Source organism: Bicyclus anynana, chromosome 6, assembly GCF_947172395.1.
Source record: "Bicyclus anynana chromosome 6, ilBicAnyn1.1, whole genome shotgun sequence".
Classification (NCBI taxonomy): Eukaryota; Metazoa; Arthropoda; class Insecta; order Lepidoptera; family Nymphalidae; genus Bicyclus; species Bicyclus anynana.
Genome location: NC_069088.1, coordinates 9,019,386 through 9,046,817, shown reverse-complemented (window position 1 = coordinate 9,046,817; position 27,432 = coordinate 9,019,386). Strand labels below are relative to the sequence as shown.

General features: G+C 36.1%; 1 protein-coding gene across 3 annotated transcripts; it reads right to left on the bottom strand.

Moving 5' to 3' along the window:
- Window positions 1-355: 355 nt before the first annotated feature.
- LOC112046517 (transcription factor SPT20 homolog) lies at window positions 356-27,432 on the bottom strand. 3 transcript variants are annotated; one of them, XM_052882011.1, is made up of 18 exons: window positions 27,226-27,432; window positions 26,881-27,126; window positions 25,994-26,149; window positions 24,625-24,864; window positions 22,140-22,361; window positions 20,773-20,925; window positions 19,983-20,292; window positions 18,951-19,090; window positions 17,471-17,544; window positions 16,141-16,201; window positions 15,584-15,781; window positions 14,806-14,934; window positions 14,335-14,473; window positions 13,888-14,108; window positions 12,698-12,850; window positions 11,876-12,074; window positions 10,246-10,374; window positions 356-10,132 (listed from the first exon to the last, which is right to left on the bottom strand). In XM_052882011.1, exons 1-18 carry the CDS (start codon window positions 27,259-27,261, stop codon window positions 10,047-10,049), a joined length of 2,892 nt encoding a protein of 963 aa, XP_052737971.1. In that variant the 5' UTR covers window positions 27,262-27,432; the 3' UTR covers window positions 356-10,046. The 3 variants fall into 3 exon arrangements, with proteins under 3 accessions (XP_052737971.1, XP_052737972.1, XP_023938922.2); XM_052882012.1 differs by having other exon boundaries at window positions 14,341-14,473; XM_024083154.2 differs by having other exon boundaries at window positions 14,806-14,931.

Sequence of the window (27,432 nt, the reverse complement as noted above, 5' to 3'; positions counted from 1 at the left end):
TAAAAGCTTTAATACATGCTTCTTTACCTCTAAATTTTGGATTATCGATATCTGAACGGTTAACTGTTAACTGAAATCCGAAAAGCCCTTGATTCAGTTTTGAACATTGCACTTTTGTCATAACATCTAGTTTTAATATTTTTTTTGGAAAGAATTAAAAAATTACCCTTGTCAGACGGGTAAAAGTTACTCATGTACAAAAAACATGGCTTAACTATATTTTAAATAACTGGGTAATAAATATATAAAAAAAATATAAGACACTAGCTCGAACCTGACAAGTCATGGGTGTATGGAACACCTAAAATAGTCTGATCAACTAAACGAGTAGGTGAAGTTAAATGAAAATAAATAATAATATTATAAATTAAGAAAAGTTAATTTATTCATGTTCAAAACGTCAATCTCTGAACATCATACTCAATTTTTACAATATCAATTTATACATAACTCCAAGTCAACGCTTTAATATAAATTTTATTATTTACCGTCATAAGCGTAACTTTTGCTTATAACAACTTTTAATTATAAGGAATATTTACATAGACTACAATAAACGGTATACTAAAATTACTGACACTGGATACTATACAGCTGAGAGACAAAATTAGATTATTTGTATAAAAATTCTTTATTTTTAATAATATATGTACATTTTAGTAGTATAATCTTATTATAGACATTTACATTTTGATAAACTTCTGAGTTTATTATACAAAAAAATATTCCCTACATACATATTGAGCTACACGTTCATAAACAAATGAGATCAACAATTCGCACGATTATCAGCTACTTACGTAGTCGACACTTGCATTCGTTAACAGTAACATATCAAGTAAGTATAATAGTTTAAACAAAATATTTTAATTAAATTAATATATTACATAAGGACGTAGACTGAGAAATAAATAGACAAATGAACAGCATCCACCAAAAATAAGAACTTATTTGTGGACTCTGTGGACTGTAAACAATAACAATGTGGACTGTAAATAAACGAAACAAAGCGATTCTTTAATCGGTGTCATGACGTATGGCACGGTTCGAACCAATATGACATTTTTTTAAATATAAAATAAACGTAGTGTAACCACAACATTAATGTCATGTTTTGCAAAAAATATAAGTAACCATTTAGTTTAAAATATTAAATTGGTACAAAAATATTTAGGTCAAAATTGAATAAATAGTGCGACATATTAAAGTAGAAGTTAATAAAAATGGAACTTATAAACTTTCTGTGTGGCAACTCCACAATTAATGTCATTAACGCAAAGATCGGTCATTATAGAGCAACTAATTGGTGGTTTTATCAGACTGACTATTAAAATCATAGTGGAAATTGGATAATTTGGAAAGGAAAAAATTGGATAATTACCAGACGAATTACAATAAATATTTAGATGAAATTTACTTTCTTTTAATTTTAATAAATGTAAATCATGTAAATCATGATTTGTAAGTATTTTCTAAATATACTAATTAATTTATTTATTTTAGATACTATTATTATTTTCAACAGATTATCTTATTTAAAATAAGAACATAACATTACATACCCTTTAAACAAATTAACAATTATTATCAAGTATCAAGGTCATTGCAGTCCCGGTGAATGACAGTACACAGGGTCACCATAAGAACCACAATAAATGACTAAAGCGCCCTTATTTACTTTCTACTATTTTGTGTCACACTGTAAATAACTAACAACGGGACGCTGATCAGTTGTCTATTTCTTCTTCTGTCTACGCACAAGGATCATATTTCATTAATTACGTCACAGAACTAATATCATGCGTGTTACATTTCAAATGCAAACATACACCTCTTATTCGAATGTCAGTCAAGGATGCCTTGGGTAATACCTCTTATGTTAAAAGTTAATGATATATGATATAATAATTTATTTTGTTCTGAATAATACAATAAAATATTGTTTTTGACTACATACAAATATGGGTAAATTGGCCATTAATCGTTTATCTAATTTAATTTCTTAGAGGGCGTAGCGTATTTTGAAGAAGTGTCTAATTTAATAAGCATAAAATATGTACGAAATAAAATTTCTTGTTGTCTTTAATACATTAGGACCTGAAAGCATAACATAACATTTTCTACGTATCTCTCGTCTCTTTCGTCCCATCGCAACGAACAGATAGCATAAATAACGAATAAGCTTCTATCTTTCGTTGCGACGGGATGCGTTGTACACGAAAAATTATCATTTTATATCTTAGTTAGTCGCGTACTAGTAATAGTACGTAAGTGTGATAATATATTTTTTCGGTAACGTACTTTTTAATACCAATGAAATAAATGTCAAAACTTGAAAGCACAAAATGCAGTTTAATCAAACACCTTCTCAAAACTATTGCCCATATTCTTCAAAAGTTTAACGCAATCAAGTGGATCCCATGCATGCAAGCTTGAATAATAATCATACATTGACATGGAAATTGTGCGTACAGCATTTAATAATAATTATGGATAAACAGATATGGTTTGAAGTAATTCTAGTTGACATGACATATTATATAATTATTTTAGGATACCAAAGAACATCTTCTTAACAAGGATCCTAATCCACAATTCAGCTTAGCATTATAGACCAAATACAAAATCATTGTATGGTGGACAATGATTCTTTTTTATAATGAGTCGTGAAAAGTTCATGCAGCTATCTAACTAGCAAGCTAACACGTGATATTTTTATAGCCTACAATTAACAATGTCTTTGGAAAAGTCGATTAACATTGATATTAAATTGCTCACGGGGGTATTTTGTCTACGCTCTGTAATGTGAAAAGAATCCCCTGTAAAACATTAATCGTACAACAAAGTTTGATATTCGTACAACGATTTTAGATTTAGACTACGATTTTAAAGCACCACAAGATCCAATTTATTCTGGTAATGGAAGAGCAGAGTGGAGCGGAGAAAGAGCAGAAGAGAGTGGAGTGACTGGAGTGGAGAGAGAGGAGAGTAAAGTGCAGAATGGAGTAAGAGTACGTAAGAAAATTGCCGCACGCACGGTTTACATAATTGCTACTAATGTTTAACAAAACGTTTACTGACATAGTTTTTCGATGTTTGTTATTCCTAATTAAAAGTATACATAGTAGGCATATTTAGGGTTTAAACAAGAGTAAGTATAGCAGTTGTTAGCTTTTGTATACGAATAACTACAACATTTATTATTAATATTATTAACATCTATGTTAGGAATACATTTTATTGCTTTTTAACTGGTCTTTGTAGTAGTATTTCGGATATTTGAGACAATACTAAAATACAATTTAAAGTAAAAACTGCAGGCTGGTTTTTATGAATCTGTAGTGATATAATAAAAAATAGTATATTAGATCGTGGTCCACTCCACTTTTTTGATAATACAAATTAAATATCTTTCATTAACAAACAAATCTGCTGAAGTAGGAACCAGAATTATTTACTAATCCTGATCTGCCTACAACGATTTTTACCGGGTCGTTTAATTTTTTTAAATAAAATTTTATACGGAACGGTTGGCAACCATAATTGAATTGACAAATGTATACATGACATACGAGTGATCTAATTTTAAGTAACACATAATTATACTACTTTATCAAAACCACTACAAAGACATTTGAAAACCTAGTGGCTAGGCCACGATATTATAATAATTAAAAACGAACGAACGTAAATTTTCCAATAAATTCATTCAAAACAAATCATTTCAAATGTATTTATACATTTTAGGGATATACAATATAAATGTAATTATATATTGATTTCATAATCAGTGCGAGTAAATGTTTTCAAAACAATCCATAATCAGCAAGTAATGTTATTTATTTTGAGTCAATCCCATAATCAATCCATTATTTATACGTACATTTAATTACAGCAGCATTCAAAAAGTGCCACATCTTGAACACATAGCAAAACTTAACTTCCAAAGCATCTTTCATTCAATTACTTTTATCCTGTGACATTATATACGAGTATATTACATATTTACAAAATGTATAAATAATTATTATTTATCGTACATTGTACTTCATATTTACCCAAAGATAGAAACAAAATATCAACACGTTGCCATGTATCCCAATAACTTTGATAGTTATACAAGAGTGACTTTTATTGATGCCGAGTCTAAAAAAAACATTTTTCAAAGCGTCTTTAGTTATTTACTGAGGTAAGGTAAATAACTAATAATATATCACGAAATAAAGCAGCTGTTGTTAAAAAAATTGCCCAATTAATGTACAAGACTTTGGTCTCATAATGAAGTACCAAAAAGTATGTTTAGGTAAATTTTTACAAAAGAAAAAACTGTTATGTTTATTTCCAATGAGATGGACTAAATCTCAAACATCAAGCTATTTTCAAAGGAGTTAATAAATATTGGTCAGCTACCCGCATCTGGGATACAGAAGCCTAAGCTTTACTATAAATTAGTACACTGATTTAAATATATGTTTGAAGTGTACAACCACTTTATGTTACAGTTTTAAAATCTTTGGAGAAAAATATTGGCAGCACTGGTGTTTGGCGAAGGATACGGTATCATTCAAGCATAAGTTAAATGAAGACTTGAATATTGTAATTTCTGTATATTCTGACCTGCACTGTACAGATACGTGCCTAGGTCTATGATGCGTGCTAAGACATATCTACGGAAGACAAAATGACATTGTCGACCAAATGCGGCAAACCGGAAACATCGCTTCCAGCGATGGGACGAAAAGAAGAGAACGATATTTCCAGTTCCGTCGCTATTGGTTGACTATGTCTTTTTATCTCTATGAAATACATCGTAGCGCGCATCTTACGCACAGCGTTGGTCCAAATATATACAAATTACCGAGCGAAAATAATTTTTTCCTTTTTTCTTTCATAAACGGAACTGATAACGAGCACCTGTGGCATTTTCTAGTCAGTCTACCGTCATATCCAATATCTACGGTTTCCCTATATTTGATCTTACTATCGTCGGAGAGGCGTATGTCTTTCTTATGAAAACGCTTTAAAGTATAATGGATCCAGTATGCCTAACATGCGACAACGATAAATATATGTCGTGAGGAAAGGGATATATTGTCGACCAATATAATAATGGCGGAAATCTCGCTCTCTTTTCTCTCTATCGTAACGAAAAAGAGAGCGATAATTTTTCTGTCGTCATGAGATATCTCGTGGCATCCTAAACATACATGACGTGTCAATAATGTGTCCTTATCATAAAGGTCATGTAATTGCGCGAACAGCAACGCTAATACTGACTTATGGCAGGCGTCCACAGATCCGCATCTTACGTATCGGACGGATCGCACCAAACGGATTCTTTGAATAGAAAGTCGTACAAGTGCGTCTACTAATCAACATTTCAGGAATCTACCGTAAAATTAAAAAAATGCGTTCAATACGATGCGTCTGATATGTACGATTCGGATCTGTGGACGCCTGTTCTTAGAGTAACCAGAAAAATCACAACATTCTTATATGTCAAACGTTAGTATACACAATCATTAAGTACAATATCTTTGATTATTATTATTATTATTTGCAACAAAGTCAATTTCATATTATATTTTATATATATTTACAAAACTTATACTACATAATTGCTATTTATATTTATACAATATTTATTATTTACTACCTATTATTATTTACAAATGATACAAACATTTCTAACGAGATATAAAATCTTTTAAAATAATTATAATATTATTGGATTTTGTTTCTAAACGAACCGCATACTTAATATCGCTTACAATTTAAAAATGAGAACGCATTTGCGATCTGGTTTAGTCACATTCTTGTCATGATCCAATTTAACACGCATTTAAAATAAAGTAACAGTTTATTTTATTAATTAATTTATTATAGACCTAGAGACTGTGACAGCAAGAAATACCTTATTTCAAGAAGACTCAAAGTCTGTTAGTTCCTAGAATAGGTACGAGTAAGTACGGTATACATATGCCTGCATATGTGGTGTTTGAACCTTGGTGGTACCTTAATTATCACCACCATCATATCATCATAACTGGACGTTTCAAAAGTTCTTGTAAACTAAACCTAATTAAAATAAATGAATTTTGAATTATACTGTTACTGGTAGAGCTGTGATAGCCCAGTGGATATGACCTCTGCCTCCGATTCCGGAGGGTGTGGGTTCGAATCCGGTCCGGGGCATGCACCTCCAACTTTTCAGTTGTGTGCATTTTAAGAAATTAAATATCACGTGTCTCAATCGGTGAAGGAAAACATCGTGAGGAAACCTGCATACCAGAGAATTATCTTAAATCTCTGCGTGTGTGAAGTCTGCCAATCCGCATTGGGCCAGCGTGGTGGACTATTGGCCTAACCCCTCTCATTCTTAGAGGAGACTCGAGCTCAGCAGTGAGCCGAATATGGGTTGATGACGACGAATTATACTGGCTTTGGAAGGTTAATTTAAGTAGGGTTTAAGTTCAGTGCGTCAGTTGTTTAATTATAGGTAATAGTTATTTATGCCACTGTCATTGCAGCACGAGTGCTATAATGTCTAATTCCGTGGAGTGGCATACAATACTTTTTTTAGAACCATGATAAAAGACAACTAATAAAAGTAGATGAATGATATATAATTGGCTTTAATTAGTAGCACAACATAGTATTGGTAGCACGGTTTACCCCTGTGTGATAATTAACATTACCAAACGACCTTTAGGAATGAATAGCTTTGTGATATGGTTAAGGTTTTATATAGCGTAGATTACGAAATGGGAGTACAAAAAATGTATTTTTTGAATCATTTCCTCGTCATACTATTTAGAAAACAACTATACTTATAATTATAATAATTGACTACCGTACTTGTCTATGATAGGAGCATAGGCCGTCATACTTTTAGTCTTCGTAAAATGAGGCATGTTTGCAGCGGCGTGCATAATGTTTTTAATCAAAGTAGGCATAAAATTTAAAAATAAAATTTGTACAAAATTAAAAATTCCATTTCCAGTACAAGTTCGTACTGATTCCTCAGGGTAGGCAGTGCATTTTTGCATCTATAAAGTGCACACTGCATGTCTAGCTATTGCAGGCTCTCTGTCTATTACATTTGTGACTCACGTAAATTTCATGCATAATAATTTAATTGTGTAATTATGAGTCAGTAAAATTGTAAATACCGTTAGATTATAATCTATCTCGCGAGATTGTAAACGGTCGAAATATTGTAAACCGAATAATACTCCAAAGAACCGGAACTTGATTCAGAAACCAATGGTTAGGTTAGGTTTTTTATTTAATTATTTATCCGTTCTTCCTTACAATCTACGTAATAATATGCTCACAATCTAAACACGTTAAATTGTAAGCAGTAATTGCGGTTCACAATCTTTCGACGGCTTACAATATCGCGAGATAGATTATAATCTAACGGTATTTACAATTTTACGGTGACGTATATAAAACAGAATAACATAAAACGATGCAATTAAAATCATCTTCAGAATTCAATGTAATAAATAAGTGCGATTTCATTATTAGCAGAATTTATTAAAAAAAAAAAGGTAGATTAAAATACACTCTTTTGACCCAATATAAAATTCATTACTTGGGTATATAACGCAGAGCGGAAAAGGTCTACGAGTGTTATCTTTTCATCTAAAACAACGCCATCCTATCCAGTGGCAATGGTTTTAAAGTATATTAGGTTTACTCAAAATTACTTTAAAATGTTTATTTATATATGTTATATAGGTTTGTAATATAAGTTGACTATATGTGGTCTGCTGGCCTATTTCCTATTTTGGTCTTTATTATCAACCTATTAAAAAAAAAACAAATAATTTGACAAAATTTCATCCGGTGCTTACTGTTGGATATCATATAGTATGTAGATGACATTTTGTCAATTGATTTGTTATTTATTTTAATAGGTTTATAATAAAGACCAAAATAGTGAATAGGCCAGCTGCTGCAGCTGATAGTGATAAAAGGAAGACAGAAATACAAAAATTCTAAATTCCATTGGCTGTTTGTTTAAATACTTTTAAAATTGATTTTAAATAATAAAAAAAAAAATCTCTAATGAACACGACACGGTATAGATTTATTCACAAACAATCTTTATACAGGATGCTCGGGACTTCGGGAGTATTTCCCATAACTCCAAGGTGTTGACGAGTACACTTATCGAAGTCGAACTGCATAAGTAATATTTTTTTAACTAAAAAATAAAAACTTTTTATGTTTTAATACAAAATATTTCAGATAGTTCCGACTATCCATTTAACACACGTCTTTATCTATCCTTGCATTTAAAAAACTTGGCTACTTCATAATTATAAGGATACGTTATAAGGGACACATTTTAAGATCTATTTACAAAAGAAATATTTTATACTCCGAAACTATTCATTTTAGGACACATGTTCCTTGGACATTTTTAATTAATTTTCCTTAAAGAATGTAATTCTAGAATTTTGGGAAATATTCCCGAGCACCCTGTATATTTGAAATATTACAAAAAGTACTACTAGATGGCGCTGTTGCTATGTAAATTTGTAAACTATGAAACCGGGCCATAAATTTCGTTTCAGTCAGTACTAGACAGTTTATTAATAGAAGTGTTGTTACTCTACCCTAATCTTTCAGTCTCAGTGGGAACTCGTGGTAACGGCGCGTATTTGAGTTGTATACGACGAAGATAGCTACGTATTTGTTTGTTTGTAAACAAGAAACAGACAGAAGACGGGGGGTGGGTCCACTCATAACTCATTATAGTGTTTTTCAGATAGCATGGGTACGGTAAGAGTTGCGTTTTGACATTCATAATATGTATTATTATCGTGAATCGCAGCAAAAGTTTCAAGAGTGAAGCGAATTGTCACCGTACCCATGCTATCTGAAAAACACTATAGTCATTAATGTCTCTAAACAAAGTCCCAAGCATCGCAAATGCGATAAAATGAAGTAATAAGTAAATGTAGAATATTTTAAGCCCGATATTAAGTTACACAATATTTCTAGTTAAGTGGCCGCCAGCATTGGCCTAATTACTAATAAAATAGATCAATCACCAATCTAATTTCATACCTTGTTTACATATTTTTGTCTGTTCAGATCAATCTTCGATCAATATACATCGCCGAATCAAGAGTAGTTTTTTATATGGAATAGGCACGGATCTCATTTGATGGTAAGATGTGGCTTAAGGTGTTTGTTACACCTAGAAAACGACTATTCACTTTTCGATTAAAGATACCTTAGTTTTATAAATAGGAAACACAGACTTCGGAAGAGAGATCCATACCCTAGCCATGATGTAAGAAATGAAGAAGCAAAAGGCTTTATATGAGTTCATAGGAATGTCAACGACATAGTGATGGGAAACTACTCGGTTTCTTGCAGAGCGATGGCAACAATCTTTCAGCGATGATCTAGGCTTTGAAGTTTTACCAGAAGAGGTGAATATTCGCTATCTAATGAATATCTTGGTCGACAGTCCACAAGTAAAGATTTTATGTAAACATTTCATTAAAAAATTAAATAATTCGCGTTTGCATTTCTTCATGCCCTCTAGCTGCCTCCAAACGTAAAATCTTTAGTTTTTAAATTTATAAACTCTTTAACATATATGTTAAATAAAACCGTGCAACTGAATATCGATACCTAATATCACAAGTGAGCTGAAATTTTTCATACGCGTTTAGTTTAGATATCAATAATTCTTGGTTAGTAAATGACGTCATCCTATATCCAATATGGCGGACCAGTTATTTTGTATGCAACTTCAAAATCAAAAGTGACGTCACTGTAAAGCTTATTTTCAGTTTAAGCTACAAAAATCTCTGTCTTCCTCCCCAACTTCTGTGTGTTTAGTGTTTTATAAAATAATTTCAGTTAAACTTAGTCTGCTAGAGATCTGTTGATCAATATTGCACGCAGATTTCCATCACTCGATCTCTAAGTTATTATACAAATTTCATCTATTATATGCAACTATTATGTACATTCTAATTCACTATATCGGCAGTGGGCTAAGGTTTAAACATTTACTATGAACTATCAGGATTAGATTTCCGTCGTACTTGATGCGCGTTTAATACTTGTGTCTGCGCCTGAGTTATAAACTGAGTTGTACCTGAAAGTAGACACGACAATATACAACAACCTTATATAACAAAATCATCTATGTACTTTGTTTTTGCTAACACGTAAAGAAGATTGCAGTCCTGTAAAAAAATAGATACATACCGGCAGTAGGCTGTAGAGGAGGCCGGGGCGCAGGGCGGGGTAAACGTGCAGGCCTCGGCGCGCGCACTACTTGTACCGTACTCCCCCTCACGCCGCCTTTGACACTGCCCGACAGTTGTTGTAGTTGTGCTGGAAAACAACTAACTTTTTTGAACAACAACAACAACTAACTTTTATGCTTACGAGTAGTTGTCCACCGATCCGAAAGCGATATCTCAAACAAATCGTTTATTTAATTTTTGTGCTTAATAGCTTAGAAAAATATGCAACTAATAAACTAAACCTTATAGCGGTATCTTATTTTTAAAGTAAACCCTAAAGAAAGCTTTTTCTATGTCACTTTTACCTTAAAACTACTTTTACATAACTTCAATTATCTCAAAACTTGCTATGACTGAAATACCGCTTTTGCGCTTAGCGCGGCAGTATAGACAATGACAGCACTGAAGGTAGATCGTTACCACAACAGAGGTAGTTCTAGCAACATGGGACTTCAATGTCCAACGGCTTTTGAACTACGTTCCCCGCCCAACTCTGATTCGACAATGCTTTCTAGGCAACACAATACATGGCGTCTTCGCCGGCGAAGACGAGGTTCCCGATATCTGATGTCACCCGGACCCGGTTTAAAAACTCGCGATCTCAGGGGCTGCCCGGATTGATACACTCGGGCCAACGGCCCTCTAAGCCGCGGTTCGAGTCTCAGAGGAGACTTAAAGAGTCGTTCTGCCCGTTTACACTGCTTCAGCCTTCGGACCCCATTAGGCGGTGCTTCTGCTCTCAACCAAACCCCCCAGTGAAGCCGCTGAGATCCCATTAATGAGCATACGGCACTTACACAATCAGAAAAAAAAAGTCAACTCTGACAAGATCATGCAGAGCTCATCCGCAAGTTACTCTGAGCCTTATTATTAAATTCTAATTTAGCTGATATTATTACTCATTATTAGCAACCGATAGACATAGGCCTCTTGCATGGACTTTCAAACACCACCAACCAACACTGGGCTTTCCGGTCTAGGGTCGCCATTCCTTAAGACCCCAATGTCCATCGGCTCTTCGAATTATGTGGCCTGCCTATTTCCACTTCATCTTCATGTCTCGCTGAGCGTTTATATATCTTTGGTTTTTCTGCGGATCTCCTCATTCCTGATTTGAACATATATAGCAACTAACTAGAATATAATGACTCCTTACCTTACCTTATCTTATCAGCCGATAGACGTCCACTGCTGGACATGGACCTCCAAGCACATCGGTCTCGAGCCGCCAGCGACTCCATGCAACCCGCTTGATATCCTCGATCCACCTAGTGGGGGGTCGGCCAACACTACGCTTTCCGGTGCGGGGTCGCCATTCCTTGGGATCCCAACGTCCATCGGCTCTTCGTCTTGACCTGCTCATTGCCACTTCAGCTTCGCGACTCGCTAAGCTATGTTGACTTTAGTTCGTCTGCGGATCTCCTCATTTCTGATGCGATCACGCAGAGAAACTCCAAGCATAGCTCGCCCCATCGCTCGCTGAGTAACTTTGAGCCTTCTAATAAGGCCCATAAGGCCCATAGGCCAGGCACTGAGTAATTTCGAAAGATAAGATGTCGCTGTCAACGCTGCCCAGTCAAGTGACTCACCTATAGGCAATGAAATCACTGAGGGTTGGTTCGTCAGCACCACCGACGTAGTGGGCGGCACCGACACCAGCAGCCCGCTGGACGCGCCCGACACGTTGAGCGACAGCGATATCGGCGCAGACAGGCCCGGTATTTGTACTTGCACGTTCTGGACCCCCTGGATGCTTTGTAGACCTTGCAACGATGTTAAGCTTAAACCCTGAAAGACATTTAATAAAATAATCAGGTAACAAACATACAAAAAAAAACATACAGTCGAGAACCTCCTCCTTTTTTGAAATCGGTTAAAAAATAACACCTATGTTGAACAAACGCATTAAATAAATATATTCGAAGACCAGTGAGTTCATTTATTTGGCTATTTTACAAAAAATATAAGTAGGCTTAGGGTGAAGTCAGATTTCTCAAGTAAAATCTGATGAAGTCAGTTTTCTCGGATAAACTCTGATAAGATGTCTCGCTCATAGTGTAGTGGTGTTGGTGACAGAAGTGCACACAACGGACCCAGCGCTAAAATGAATGAATAAAATGCTAAGATATTCGTATTATCGTCGGTCTGGATGTGATACCTCGTAACTAACAATTTTTGGTAAAAATGATTTTGATGCAGAAAGCTTCAAACAGCTTTTCCGGTGGTAGCCCGTAAATATCTTGTAGTACATACATTAAAAAACCGTTTTTGGTCGCATAAAACGACTTTTAGTCCTAGATACCTAAAAGATGTTTCTTGTTGTGTTGAAAAGTTCGTCAGTTTAACTTACAAGCTATCACATCTAGACGGTAGACCGACGTTATGCATATGCAGTAAAAATTGTAGCCTACCTGCAAATGACAAACAGGTTGCGGCTGCGGCTGCGGCTGCGACTGCGGCTGTGAGGGAGGTGTCGCGGCCGGCTCGGGGCCCATGAGCCGCTCCAACAGCGCGCTCTCACTACTTGACACGTTCGTCGAGTCGTTCTCTCTCGTGTATGTTACCTACAGAATGAGAACAATGTAGATAGAAGGATTTTTAGCACCTTTTTTACACGCTTTATAGTAACTTCACTTATTTATTTATTTGTTTATTACTCTACAAAAAACACATTTCAATTAAGCCTAACCATAGTGCAACAAAAACCACAGTTGGTTTTACTGTGCACTGGTTATTACATAATACTATATTTAAGAACAAAAATAATTAACAAACAAATGAGAAGAAAAACCAAGAACAATCATTAGCGGGAAGTTAAATAAATATCTTAAAAGTGTGAGAGAACCAAATAGTATTCTTAAGTATTAAGTAACTTGTAACTATGTATGTAAGATAATCTTGGGATCTTAATTTGACCAACTTCCCGGTCTTCGATTAGGATTAAATTTTGCACACGCTCTGAGCTCTGATGACAATACATGACTTCACTACAAATCCAATATGGCGGCCTCCCCAAGATCCCGGACTGACTCTTTAAAATCCACCCCCATGATATGGATATCAATTGAAAGGGTTTCCTGTCAGGAATACGTAAAAAAAAGTCACGTGACTCCAATATTTCTAATTTTTAGTGCGTGCTAAAATTGTGTTTTTTAGTTTTTTAAACTACTTAAATTTATTACATAATATTCATTTTAGTTTGATGTAGCATAATTTAAACATCATTTAATATTTAGAATTGCCTTGATTATTAAATATATAGTTATTTGTTCAACAAGAGAGCAAAGTTTGTTTTCGCTGCGAGTGCCGTGTTTGAATCCCGAGTAAGCGAAGGATTCATAATTGAATCACGAGCGTAGCGAGTGATTCTATGTTATAATCCTGGGGTAATAAAAAATAAAACTTCACTGATATACTGCAATACTCACCTGTTGCGTATAACCGCGCTCGTGGATGCGGCAATAAGGCGCGCGCCCGATATGGTTACAGTGCGAGTGAGTAGATTGTGTGTGTCCGCTGTCGTGAAGCGTGTCATAGAACTGTAGCAACTACTACACAATTTCTACTGTCGTGGGGTAAACTCCACCGATACAATACTCACCTGTTGCGTATAAGTGGGTATGGTGTGAGCGCTCGTGGATGCGGCAATGAGACGCGCGCCCGATATGGATACAGTGCGAGTGAGCAGTTTGTGTGTGTCCAGAGAGCTGTCCGCTGTCGTGACGTGTGTCATGGCGGCCGGCGCGCTGTTCAGGAGGTTGAGTATCGTTGCGTTGTTATTCGCTGTACTGACGACCGATTTGGCAGCGTTTTGACTAGCCGCTGCAAAAATACACGCGTAGTATTAACATAACTGAAATGCAATAAAACTTAACTAATAATAAGGATCTATTCAGTTATTTGAATGTGATTAGCTTGTTGAATGTTTTTTAAAGTATAATTTTGCAGCTGCTTCTTTCCTGATTCTTATCTTATCCATCCTATATTTCAAACTGATAATAGTGTCAAATATACAGAGTTAAAAGTGTGCAAAAACGATTTTTTTTACCTTTACCTTGTTGAAACTGTTGTGCCGAATTCATAAGACTAGTGACAAGCGCGTTTATGGCTGGGTTTGTCGATCTCGGCTTTGTTATCGTGGCTTTCTGTTGTGTGGTCGCCGCACTCGTGTACTGTATACTTTGTACCTGGGAAATGAACTCATTTTAATACTATAGTCTGGCAAGTTCGTTGATGATTTGCGGGCGACGGGGGGAAAGACTGCGCGGGTGTGAAATCGTGCATGCGGGAATTAAGAAACGCAGAGAATTAAGAAAATTCTCTGCGTTTGTGAAGTCTGCCAATCCGTATTGGGCCAGCGTGGTGGACTCTCATTCTGAGAGGAGACTCGAGCTCAGTAATAAGCCGACATTTGTCTATTTCTCTAAAAGAGATATATGTCGTTGGTCGTATGCTTGGCCTACTGGGCTTGTAGTAGGCCGTTTAAATATGATAATGATAGTTTAATAAAAAGTTTTACCTGTGATGTGCCAGTAGATGACATGAGTGGATGCTGTATGTGTATTATGGCGGACTGCATCTTCTGAGGGTTAAGCGGTTGCGGTGGGTTGGTCAACTGCTGCGCTAGCAACTGATTTGTTGATGCCTGCTTATAGAGAAAAAAAGTCCCTCAGAAGGCAGCATTATAGCTTGACAAGTTCGTTGTTGACACTCCCATGATATGCGGGCGGCGGGGCGAAAGGCCTGCGTGGGTGTGAGGTCGTGCGCGCGGGGCATTGCTTCCCCCCCGCCCGGCTCGCGCGGACCATCGGGAGTGTTACGAACGAATTTGCCAAGATATAGGATATCAAATCAAATTCAATTTAAACAATATTTATTTCGTATATTGATAAGGAAGAAGGCTACGAAATATATCAATATTATTTAAACATAAGCTAAGATTTTTTTATAAAACTTAATTTAAATATTATGTATATTATGTATTCATGTCTCAAAAAATATGATAAATTTATTTTCAATCTAGTAGAACGATGATAAACAAATTAAAACTATTTTACAAAAAATTAGTTAACTTGCCTATTGCATCTTTTATCGTTTTTTTTTCCATCTTCACAATTTAATCGTACTTATGAACCACGGAAAGACTTGTACACTCAAAATAAAATTATTTTTAGGGTTCTGAACCACAAAAGGAAAAACTAAACCATTTTATCCGTTTGTGTGTCTGTATGTTTGTCTGTGGTGAAATATAGGTCATAATTTAAAAAAAAAACTAGAAGATTAGAAGATATTCATACCTGAGGTGACAACCGTGGAGTAGTAGGCGAAGGTTGCTGCTTTAACGCAGCTTCAACAGCGGAGTTGGTCGCGCCCACGTTGCCGACAGCGCCCACGGTGCCCACGGTGCCCACGGCGCTGACTGTGCCCACGCTTCCGACAACCGTGCTCACTGCGGATGCGTTGCCGACGTTGCCTACTTGTTGCAATTGCGCCTGCTGCAATGAAAAAACACTTTACTTGACGTTCACAACATTAATATAAACCTTATTACTTTACGATAAGATCTGATATACAATAAGCGACTTATGCTATCTCGATCACAACATTTAGAACTAAAATAACGAGTAAAATATTGGGGCTAAAAATTTTCTTTATAATTTAGTCTATATATTATACATACATTATAATACAGCAGGGTCAGAATTTTCTCCTTTTAGGAGAGCAGATTTAGAACAACCAAGATCTATAAATATATTTTCTATTTTACTTAAATTTGTTTTATAGCTTATCTTATATTTAATGAATATATACAATATATTACATAAGATTATAAGTAACTATAAAATATACTTACCAGTATTGGCAACTGTCTTGTACTTGTGTGGACATTGGGCGTGGCTTGTATTGCGGGTGTTCTGTGAAAATGATGAAAACCAATCAATTTAGACAATAAATATATCAATAAATAAAAAGTGAATAAATTCCTATATGCTTAGGATGCGCGGGCTAGAGATAAAAAGATAATGGGGATGATGACTAGGTTTGAATATATTGATTTTTATGATACATTCGGGTAAATAGGGTCAATGTTAACTAATTTATACATTAAAAGCAAAGATTGTCTGGATATTTGCAAAATAAATGAGATTATAAAATTTCAAAAACTACTAAAATTTTTTTATCGTAATTAGATGAAAATTCATACAGTTTTAGCTTCCTTGCATTAAATGTGACATTTTTTAATATATGAACTATAAAGATAAACGCACAAATAACAAAGATATTAGTAATTTTGTTTGAACGCGCATACAAATCTAACGATCATTACATTGCCTATGACGTCATTTTTTCGAGCCATTTTGTATGGGGCGTTTTTCAGGGATCCGCGGCAGGGCCGCAAATCTGACCCTTTAAATCCCTGTAGCTCCGAAAGTAATGATCGCAGATACCCTGTTACTTTTACAAAATTGCTTTACTATTAGTATACTCTTAATTTATATACAATTTAAAAAACTGTCATCATCCCTATTGTGTCTATATACTCTGCATATATGTGTTCTCTCTTTCATCCTCTCGCAAAGTTGGGTCGCAAAGAAAGAGATGGTGATATTTATTTATGCACATTCATTTAGATAGGACGAAAGTTAGAGCGATATTTATGCTCATTTGTTAGTATGGGACCAAAGAGAGAGAGCTATATTTCTGGCCGTTTGTTGGGATGGTATCAAAGTGATGGTATAAAGAAATATGCTCATTTGTTGCGATGGCGTCAATGAGAGTGCCATATTTATGATAATTTGTTGCGATGGAACCAAAGAGAGAGCGATATTTATGCTAATTCGTTGCGATAGGACGAAAGAGAGAGCGTTATTTATGGTCATTCGTTGCGATAGGACGAAAGAGACAGCGTTATTAATGGTCATTCGTTGCGTTAGGGCGAAAGAAAGAGGTATTTATCGTCATTCGGTGCGAAATTACGAAAGAGAGTGCAATATTTATGCTCATTCATTGCGATAGAATAAAAGAGAAAGCTATATTTAAGCTCATTCATTGCGGTAGAACGGAAGAAATAGCGATATTGAAGCACTTTCGTTGAGATAAGACCAATGAGAGCGTTGTTTATGCTCATTTGTTGCGATAGGACGAAAAAGAGAGCGATATCTAGAAAACTAAGTTATACTTACACTACAGGCACCGTCGTCGCATGCGTCTGGACTGTGGAGCTACTCGCCTGCGCTGACCGCTGCTGTAACAACAACTGTTTGCCCCGCAAATTATTGCCAAAACAGTTTATATTGTAATTCTTGTACATAATAGTTCTATGTGAATCTATATTTGCTCGTTCAATTTTGAGCCCTCTTTCTACTTAATCTACTACAGATTTTGACATCACAAGTGCAGCGCTTTTTCTTTTCAATTTATTACTTTTAAGCAGCCAGTTTATTGTTTTTTAATTATAATTTTATTTATTTATTTCATTCGACGGAAACCCATATTTCTCCAAAAATAAAAATATCAATATGCTAAAATATGCACATAGCCATCGCAAACCAATTTTATTTTTTACGACACATGCAAGTAAACAAACATTTTATTATTTGTAATTCACTTACAACAACATTCCCAAAATAACTTTAAAAAATATTATTTGTGTGGAGATATTATCAATTAGTTATTAGTAAGTCCGCCCATTGGATTCAAATGCTGGCTTAAAAACTGTGTAGGCTGGTTCTAGTCACGCTGACCGGACGCTGACCGTAGCTTGTCAGCGCTGAGAGTCAGCGCAAGACGTTTTAGTATCGTGCTGATGGCTGCGGAGTACAGAAATCGCGATTCAACAAGATTGTACACGCTGTCGGCATCCGCTCCGGTCGACACTAAAACGTTCACTGAATGCAGAAACGCGCGGGCAGTGGTCAGCGCCGACGTCTTTTTTTTAATAATCTTCAGAGTTAGCACGGAACTGCATGGCATTACATCGTGCTAACTGCCTCTAGAGTATTTCCCATTTCTTTTTCTCTTCCCGTTCTCTTTCTTCCCTTCTTATCATTATTTTCCGGAGCATTTGTGCGTATTTCTGCCACTCGCCTTCGCTGGACAGCATACGCGCAATAAGGCTACCGGAGTCTACGCCCCTCTATGGTCATCACAGGCAGAGCATTCGTATATGGCATGTTAGAGTGTCCTCTTCTCGACAGAAGTAGCAATTTTCGGTGGGAGATTTGCCTATTGCAAAGAGGTACGTGTTAAACACTCCGTCACCGCTCAGAGCCTGCGTAAACCTTCGGTCTACCTCTCCACGATTCCTTTGATGACAACTTTTCAAGTCTTTGATTAGCTCCCTCGTCCACGTTCCTTTTCCACCCGCGGACCATTCTGTTTCCCAATCCGTCAAGGTCTTTTTTCGCAGTTCGCTCGCAACTCGGTTCTTTGTCTAAGAAAGATTGCGCGCGTTCTCTAATTAGTTTGTCTATTGGGACAAAACCGCCGACTTCTACGCGGCGCTGATAGCTACGCGTTATTCTGAAACGCTCCCTAGCTCCCTCCCTGAATCTCATACATTTCAGCTGTCAGCGCCGACGGTCAGCGTCTTGTCAGCGTGACTCTAAAACCAGCCGTATTGTAATTGTTTTGTTGTAAGATAACTTAAATCTTCAGACTTACCATTTCTCTCATGCCTCCTGTAAATGAAACTCTTGGTAGCTGCCCAGGTACAATATGCTTTATCCTAACTGACTTTCGTCCTTCCTCTGTAAATATCTCCGTAAACTGTTGTATATATTTATTAGCTTGAAGTCGAGACCCTAAAATAGAAAAACAATGATACATTATTCAAAAATAAAAAATCATAATTAATTTCAAATAGGCTTAATTTACAAGCGCTTTAGTCTGTCCGTATTTATTATCATCCACCGTTTTGGAATGCAGGATTTGCTGAGAAAAACCAATAAATTGAATAAACTAAACGATTGTCCTTTTAAAAATCATTGTTATAGTTTAAAATTGTTAAATTAATTAAGGATTCTTTTAATTTTTATGAAGATAGATAGAACCAAGTATCTCTCCCCCTCAACGTGATCTCTATCTACATAAAACTCTCCTAGGAACTCTTGATCGAACGGCCGTTGTAATATCGATAGTTTTATATGGAGGAAGGCTCTTACCTAGTGTAAATCTACATGCTGCACCATTCCTCTCCCCCTTAATGTGATCTCTATCTACATACAACTCTCCTAGGAACTCTTGATCAGACAGCCGTTGTAATATCGATAGTTTTATATGGAAGAAGACTCTTACCTAGTGTAAATCTACATGCCGCACCATTCCTCTCCCCCTCAACATGATCTCTATCTACATACAACTCTCTTAGGAACTCTTGATCGGACGGCCGTTGTAATATCGATAGTATTATATGGAAGAAGGCTCTTACCTAGTGTAAATCTACATGTTGCACCGTTCCTCTCCCCCTCAACGTGATCTCTATCTACATACAACTCTCCTAGGAACTCTTGATCGGACGGCCGTTGTAATATCGATTGTTTTATATAGAAGAAGACTCTTACCTAATGTAAATCTACATGCTGCACCATTCCTCTCCCCCTCAACATGATCTCTATCTACATACAACTCTCCTAGGAACTCTTGATCAGACAGCCGTTGTAATATCAATACTTTTATATGGAAGAAGACTCTTACCTAATGTAAATCTACATGCTGCACCATTCCTCTCCCCCTCAACGTGATCTCTATCTACATACAACTCTCCTAGGAACTCTTGATCGGACGGCCGTTGTAATATCGATAGTTTTATATGGAAGAAGCCGGCGCCGGCGTGCGGGGACGTCTTCTCCGTCTCTAGGATGTACTCTTCGACTAGCTGCGGCTGGCAGTCGGGCGTCGGCCGCGGGCGTTCGTATGCGCGCGCGAGTCGTAGTGGCCCCGTCGGTTCTGATGGCAACGCTAGCGGCAAAGGCTCCATTTTTGGAGGTTCTATTGGCTTGAACACCTGAAACAAATGAAATAATATAGTTGATTCATATAAAATAAACAATATTAATTTCGTATAGTACATGGAATAAGGGTCCGAAATATATTGATATCAATTAATAAAAGTTGAGGATAACTTAATTTAAAAATCATGTATTTTTTCGAATGTCAAAAACGCTGTCGTCCATTTTGTGGTGCAGGCCTGTGTCCAGCAGTGGACGTCCATCTGCTGTTAATGATGATGATGAGTGGTTCGTTATGGCACGGCAGTTCTGTCACATAGACGATTTACATAATATATCTATAGCATAGCTTCCATAGATGCAAAACAATGTATATAAAATATTATTATTATATATATTATTTGTTAAACACATATTACAGATTTAAAGGCAATCCTTAATGTTTTAAAGTTAAAAAAAAACATTTAAATGCCAGTAAGTATAAAAATAATATAGCAGTGGTTTTGTTAAAATAAAAAAAAATATACGAATCTTACCTCTGGTGGTTTCTTAGGATATTTGGAAGTCAGTCGAGTATGAGGAACTGACTGTCTGCTGTTTTTCGCCCTCTGTCGGTGGATCAACTCTAGCAGCTCCAGTCCGTGGTAATGTGTGAATTGATCCAATTTCCTCTTTCTATTCACAGCCACCTTAAAATTAAAAATATTGAATAGTAAACACAAATTAAAATATATAAAAGCATTAAATATACAAGTTTTTCATCCTACTCCTAACATGTTAGGAGTAGGATGAAAAACTTGTATATTGTTGTATATATATTGTATTATGAAACCCACAAACCGAGGACCTCCGTCTTGTAAGTCCACCGCGCATACCACTGCGGCACAGAGGCCTCCAAATCTCTGACTAGAAATGTATCTCTGTTTAGTGAAAAAAAAATACTTTGACGCGTAAAATACTATTGTTATTAGTTGTTCGTCAACATTGGTTTTAAAATAATATTACACGTAAAATTAACGAAAGCATCTTATCCCGACCATCGACTTCCCATCAGTATACAATAATCTTCAACCTCGTTAGAATTATCTCAAACCAACATAATTTCTGAAAAATCCACATTAAATTTTATGAATTGTAAACTCAATAATTGTACTTTCAAATTCTAAAAGTTCTGAATTGTACTACTTAGTTTAATTTCCACGCATTATTTGAGAAAAGTACTATACAAGCCCCGGCCGCAACTAGGCATTGATGGACTTACGTATGTGTGCCTCGGCTTTGCCTCGGCCCACATTGACACCACATCAATGCCTCTCTTGCCGACCGCTGCAGTAATGTACTATTTCCAGTCAGATCTACCGTGGATTGCACTCTTGAGCGGAATCCAGGAAAGACCAACAGACTTCAACTCCACCTCAACAGATTCCATATTGCCTTTGGCTTTGACCTTGACCACTTCTCCGGTCCTCACTAGGATGCCAGTGAAAGTGGATACTACTTGGACTAAGATGCCTGTGCAACGCCGATCTGGTGTTACACAGGAGTTCCTATCCAGTGCCACTCTATCAGAGAAATGCTCAGACCAATTATAGAAGGACCTGTATCGCACTCATAGTCACGAACAAAATTATCTGTCATTTTCTGAGGAAAACGAGCTTAGATTTTGTATATATCTTATACTAAACTAGAAGTTTTTGCCCGTTTTTTTACACAATTTAAATACACAAAAATGTATTTTTACGGAGCTCTTTAACCGACGAACACGATTACAACTATTTAACATCGATTCTATAGAGACAGTTTTTATAATCGCATTAGATCGTTGATCATATACTTTGACAGAAAAGTAGTCTAGCGAGGCAGGTCCTATACAATAATTGGTCTGAGGAGAAATGTATCTCACTTGTGAGAATCTCCTCGCTTGCCGTCGTATCCGCGGCGTGTTGAACAGTCGTGGCGCGGCATGCAGCCTGGCGGCCAGCAAGCCCACCGCCGGGCGCGGCTCCAGACACAGGGGAGGCGCGGCCGCGTGCACCAGCGCCGCCTCCACCGCCTCCACCGCGCCGCGCTCCTCCCCCGCCCACCCGCAGCGGCCGCCGATACACATGGCGTCTGTTATTATGCTCTGTCAAACAAAGTATTTAAATTTAAAGAAAAAATACTTACAAATAAAAACGAGTGTGCTTTTTAGGGTTATGTAGTCCACAAGATTATAATTTCACCAAGTTCATCTGTTATCCGTCCGTCCGCGGTTAAGCGGAGAGACTATTACTACTAGAAAGCTGTAATTTTGCATGAGTATATATATTTTAAAAAAAAGAACCGGATAGCCTAATGGATATGACCTCTCCCTTCGACTCAGAGGGCGCAGGTTCGAATCCGGTGCTGGGTATGCACCTCCAACTTTTCCGTAATGTGCATTTTAAGAAATTAAATATCACGTGTCTCAAACGCTGAAGAAAAAACATCGTGAGGAAACCTGCATAACTGAGAATTTTCTTAATTTTTTATGTATGTTAAGTCTGCCAATCCGCATTGGGCTAGCGTGGATTATTAGCCTAACCCGTCTCATTTTGAGAGAAGACTATTGCTCGACAGTGAGCCGAAAATGCGTTCTTAATAAGATAAAAATAAAGTGGGGACGTTTTTTTTTACTCTGTTATCTCATGGAATTCTACAAACGAAATTTGAAGATTATAAAGGTTTTCAGAGCTAATTTTTGTTAAGAGTCAAGTGTCGCCCTGTACCAGCTAAACGGTTGTTTATGGATACGTGAAAAAATACACAGAAATAGGATTTATAATGAAATTTTATAATTAGATATAATTGTCAGTAAGATAACTCAGTCTGTTAGATCCAGAGAGCTGAAATGTGGCATGGGTATGTATGTATGTTTACGTTTATACAAGTAGTAAAAAAATTTGAAAAAAAAGGATTTGTGGTTCCTTTCATACATGCAAAGTGAGGATGATTTTTTATCGTCTATCCCATGGTGTGGGGTTTCGTTATCGGTATTTTTGTGCATTATATAAGGGGTTTTAAGTGTTAATTTAATCTACGGAACCCTACACGGCGCATGGTCCGACACTTCTTTGGCCGGTTTTTTATTATTATTGAATAACGTGGAACAGGTATAAGTTTGATCTACCCATACCTCTGACGATTTCTACTCGGCATCGTAACAGAACGCTTAATCGCTAGGTGGTATTTCTTTGCCGGTAGGGTGATAACTAGCCACGCCCAAAGCCTACCACCAGACCTGAGCCAGTTTAGAAATTATAAAATCCTAAACTGAAACCCAGGACCTCTGTTGAGAACCACTACTTTAAGCTACGCACAACAGCCAACCCCTGAGGCCAAGTGCGGAAAAGGCCCGGGAAAGAAGAAGAAGAGAACCACTACACACTGCGCTAGAGATATATCGCATAGTTTTGATTGTATGGACCAGGGGTTCCCAAAGTTCATTCTATTGCAATACATAAATAAAAATGCATTCCCTTTTCGAGATACTTCACCAACAATTATAATTCAGCATTAGGCAATATACGCAACAGTCTTGTAGGTCCTGTGATTAGCCTATGTAGCTTCAAATCATGAGGTCTTGGGTTCCAGTATTACGTCAGTCTATGTAACACTGAGTTTTTCTTTCTTCTAAGCTTTAAGTGAAAATTCTCAGCCCATAGTTGGGAAGTGATGATAAACCACTATGCCTCTGAGAGCACATTAAGCTATTGGTTGCGGACATTATTATTAACATCTGTTAGGCGTTATTATAGAATTTAACATCTAAGTTTTTTTTAATTTTTTATAAGTTAGCCCTTGATTACAATCTCACCTGATGGTATGTGATGATGAAATCTAAGATGAAAGCAGACTAACTTGGTAGGAGGAGGATGAAAATCCACACACATTTCGGTTTCTACACGACATCGTACCGGAACGATTGCTTGGCGGTACGACTTAGACGGTAGGGTGGTAACTAGCCACGGCCGGAGCCTCACACCAGCCAGACCTGGACCAATTAAGAAAACTTCAATCGGCCCAGCCGGGGATCGAACCCAGGACCTCCGTCTTGTAAATCTACCGCGCATACCACTGCGCCACGGAGATCGTCAAAAGTAAGTCAGCTTACTCACATTACAGCAGTGAGATGGGTGATGGCTCTAAGGGCCTTATCAATTCTCCTATAAGGACTATCCCTGTAGGGTGCCGTCAAAATAGGCTGAAAAAGCTGAGGCAAGGTGTGTACAGACTCGAGATTTGAAAAGCAATAGATGCAGTTTAAGTAATGCAATGGTTATTTAAATAAAACATATATATGTTTTTATCAGTGAGATAAAATATCTCTATCACTATAAATATAATAAATGATAAACAATAGTAAATACCTGATTTGTTGGCCTTAACAATACATGATGAGTGTCACACAAAAAACTTGGATAAGCCTGTCTGTAATCCCTTATTTGAGCTATTATGCATCCTGAGTAGAAAAGACATGAGTGTTCTGACTCAAGGAGGTCTAAAAGCACCACAGGTAATTCTTCATTGTCAATGTAACTGAGGAGTTCCTCTTCTTCATAAGGCCACCTAGGAGTCTCAATCAAAGTCTCATCTTGACTTGATGAGCCCTACAAAAACAAAGCAATTAATTAAATACTCAGAATAATTACATTAGGACTAATATTGCACCCAAATTCACCAACAAAATTGTTTGTAATTTTTTTGAGAATAAGGAGCTTGTTTATATGTTATACTAAACTAGAAATTGTTGACCGTTTTTCACACCATTCACCTACACGAAAAGATATTACTGGCTCTAAAACAGAGCTCTTTACAAGTGTTTACATGATTCATAAATAAACTTCATTTTAATTTTTGTCTGTTTGTCTGAGCTAATGTCTGGAACAGCTTAACTGATTTTCTATTGAACTTTCACTGAATGATAGAGGTTAATGTCAACACAGATTACTTTTTATCATGCAAAAATCCATGGTTCCTACAGGAACCTTGAAAAACTGATATCACACAGACAAAGACGCGGATGTCTGCTAGTATATAAGATACTTTGTAAGCTTATCATTAATTTATGTATAAAGGCCTCAACCTTTGACATAGCAAAGGTTCCATATTCAACTCTACAGTAGGTAATCTCTAAACTGAATCAACATTTAATAAAAGTAAAATTGTACTTTTTACAATGCCCTCTGTGGATAAGAATGAAGCTATTTATAAACTTATCATTTTACTGCTGCTTCCTGTAACTTATCAGTGATCTTATATAATCAACTGAATAATATATGGATCATTAGTCAATAAGCCTTAATAGCTCTAGAGTAAAGGGGCGAATGTCATATTGAAAGGTCATAGGTTTGATCCCCGATCAATGGATTATTGTTGTAACCTCTCTCAATAGTTTTTCAGACTAATAGGAGGGAATAGGGACTATTTGTCATACTCAAAAGACATGGCAGTTTTTTTTTTAAATAATATGGTTATTTTGATTTAGCAAACATTACACAGTTATATCTGTATACTGCCCATTCCTGTTGAAATATATTTCTCACTGATAATGTAGCTTTTCATTGGTGAAAGTATATTTAAACTAGATCAGCAGTTTCAGACACAAACAAAGTAACAAAAAATCAAATTTTGCTTTTTTATATTTTTATGTATAGACTAGATACTGTACTAGCAGGCCAAGCATTTTATAAAGCTATGTTACATACAAAAACTTATAATAATATTCTGACTACTTACACTCAAGTCTGGTGGATGAATATACTGTGTATTTCCATTGACTTTTAGCGATAAAGAATATCCCTTATTTCCTGGATACAAATTTATTATCAAAGTGTTTAGATTATAAGTAGCCAACAGCTTTTCTAATAGATAAGACGTAGTTTTGAGTCCTTGCTGTAATAATCAAAGAAATGGCCATATGATTAACTTATATATAAAATATTTGCACAGTGGTCATCATAAATAATAAAAATTATGAATTTATTTTAACAGACTATTTTGGTTAATAAGTTAATAAGTATTTTTGATGGTCACAGTGCAAACTCTTTTACAGAGGGGTATATTATAAATATTTGATTATTAGTTGAGGAATTATCACCATAGTCCTATTTTACAGGCCATTACAAAGTCAAGCCTTCTGCCTTATAGAAGAAGGGTTGACTTTGGCTGAAACCCACCAAGCTTGTCAGGCAGATAATGTATTCCCATTAACTGGTTCAACAGAGTCATTCCCAGTTCCAGTTCGAAAAGTTATATAGATGTTATTTCTATAACTCTTAGATAATAATAAAAGGTTCAATAGTAATATGCCCTCGATCATGATTTAAATAGAAGAAGAAAAATCAGACTTACTTAAATAATAAATGGACAATGCTACAAATGGAAATAAGCAGTAAACTACTACTGATTTGCTAATAATTAAAATATAAACGTAACAACCTGGGTAAGAACAAACATAGAAAGAGTATGGCTGGTTATTGAATTTATAGTTCAAATATGGATTACCAATTACACAAAAACATACTTAAAATAAATTAGCAGGTCATTTATGCTCATATGATGGCTATAAGCAGTCTCCAAAGCACCCCAGTTTGTAATATACTGTATAAAGTTCGTGTACTCACATAGTTGGTTTGTGAAGTTTCATCTTGACTGAGCTCATTATACAACTCATGAAGTTTTTTGTACAGATCAAACTTCTCTGAACATTTAGCAACGGAACTGACGGAGTTACGTTGAAATTTCATCCTGGAGTCGTCAACGGTTTCTGCTAGATGTAACTTCTCGTGGGTCCAAGTCATTTTATGATCAGAGACACCACTGTCAAAATTTAAGTTTGTATTCACATGTTTGGCCCGGTTCAATATTACCTGAAATTTAAATATTTTGCAATAATTAAGAGATAAGGAACACGGGGAATTGTGGATTTTATAGCAGAAAAGCTGGAATAGTAATATTAAAACGCTTACCTCTGCTTCCAATGCCGCGTGAATTAAACCATCCATAATGTCATTAATTAAAAAGAAATGTATAAGTGGCAGTTACGTCTTTAAATATATTATTTCATTTTAACAGTTTAGACTTGAGTATTAAGTCATGATTTTTATAAAATTAATACGCTTTATTTATGTTTCACACTGCATGACAGTAAAATAACATGTCCAATTTCCATCAAC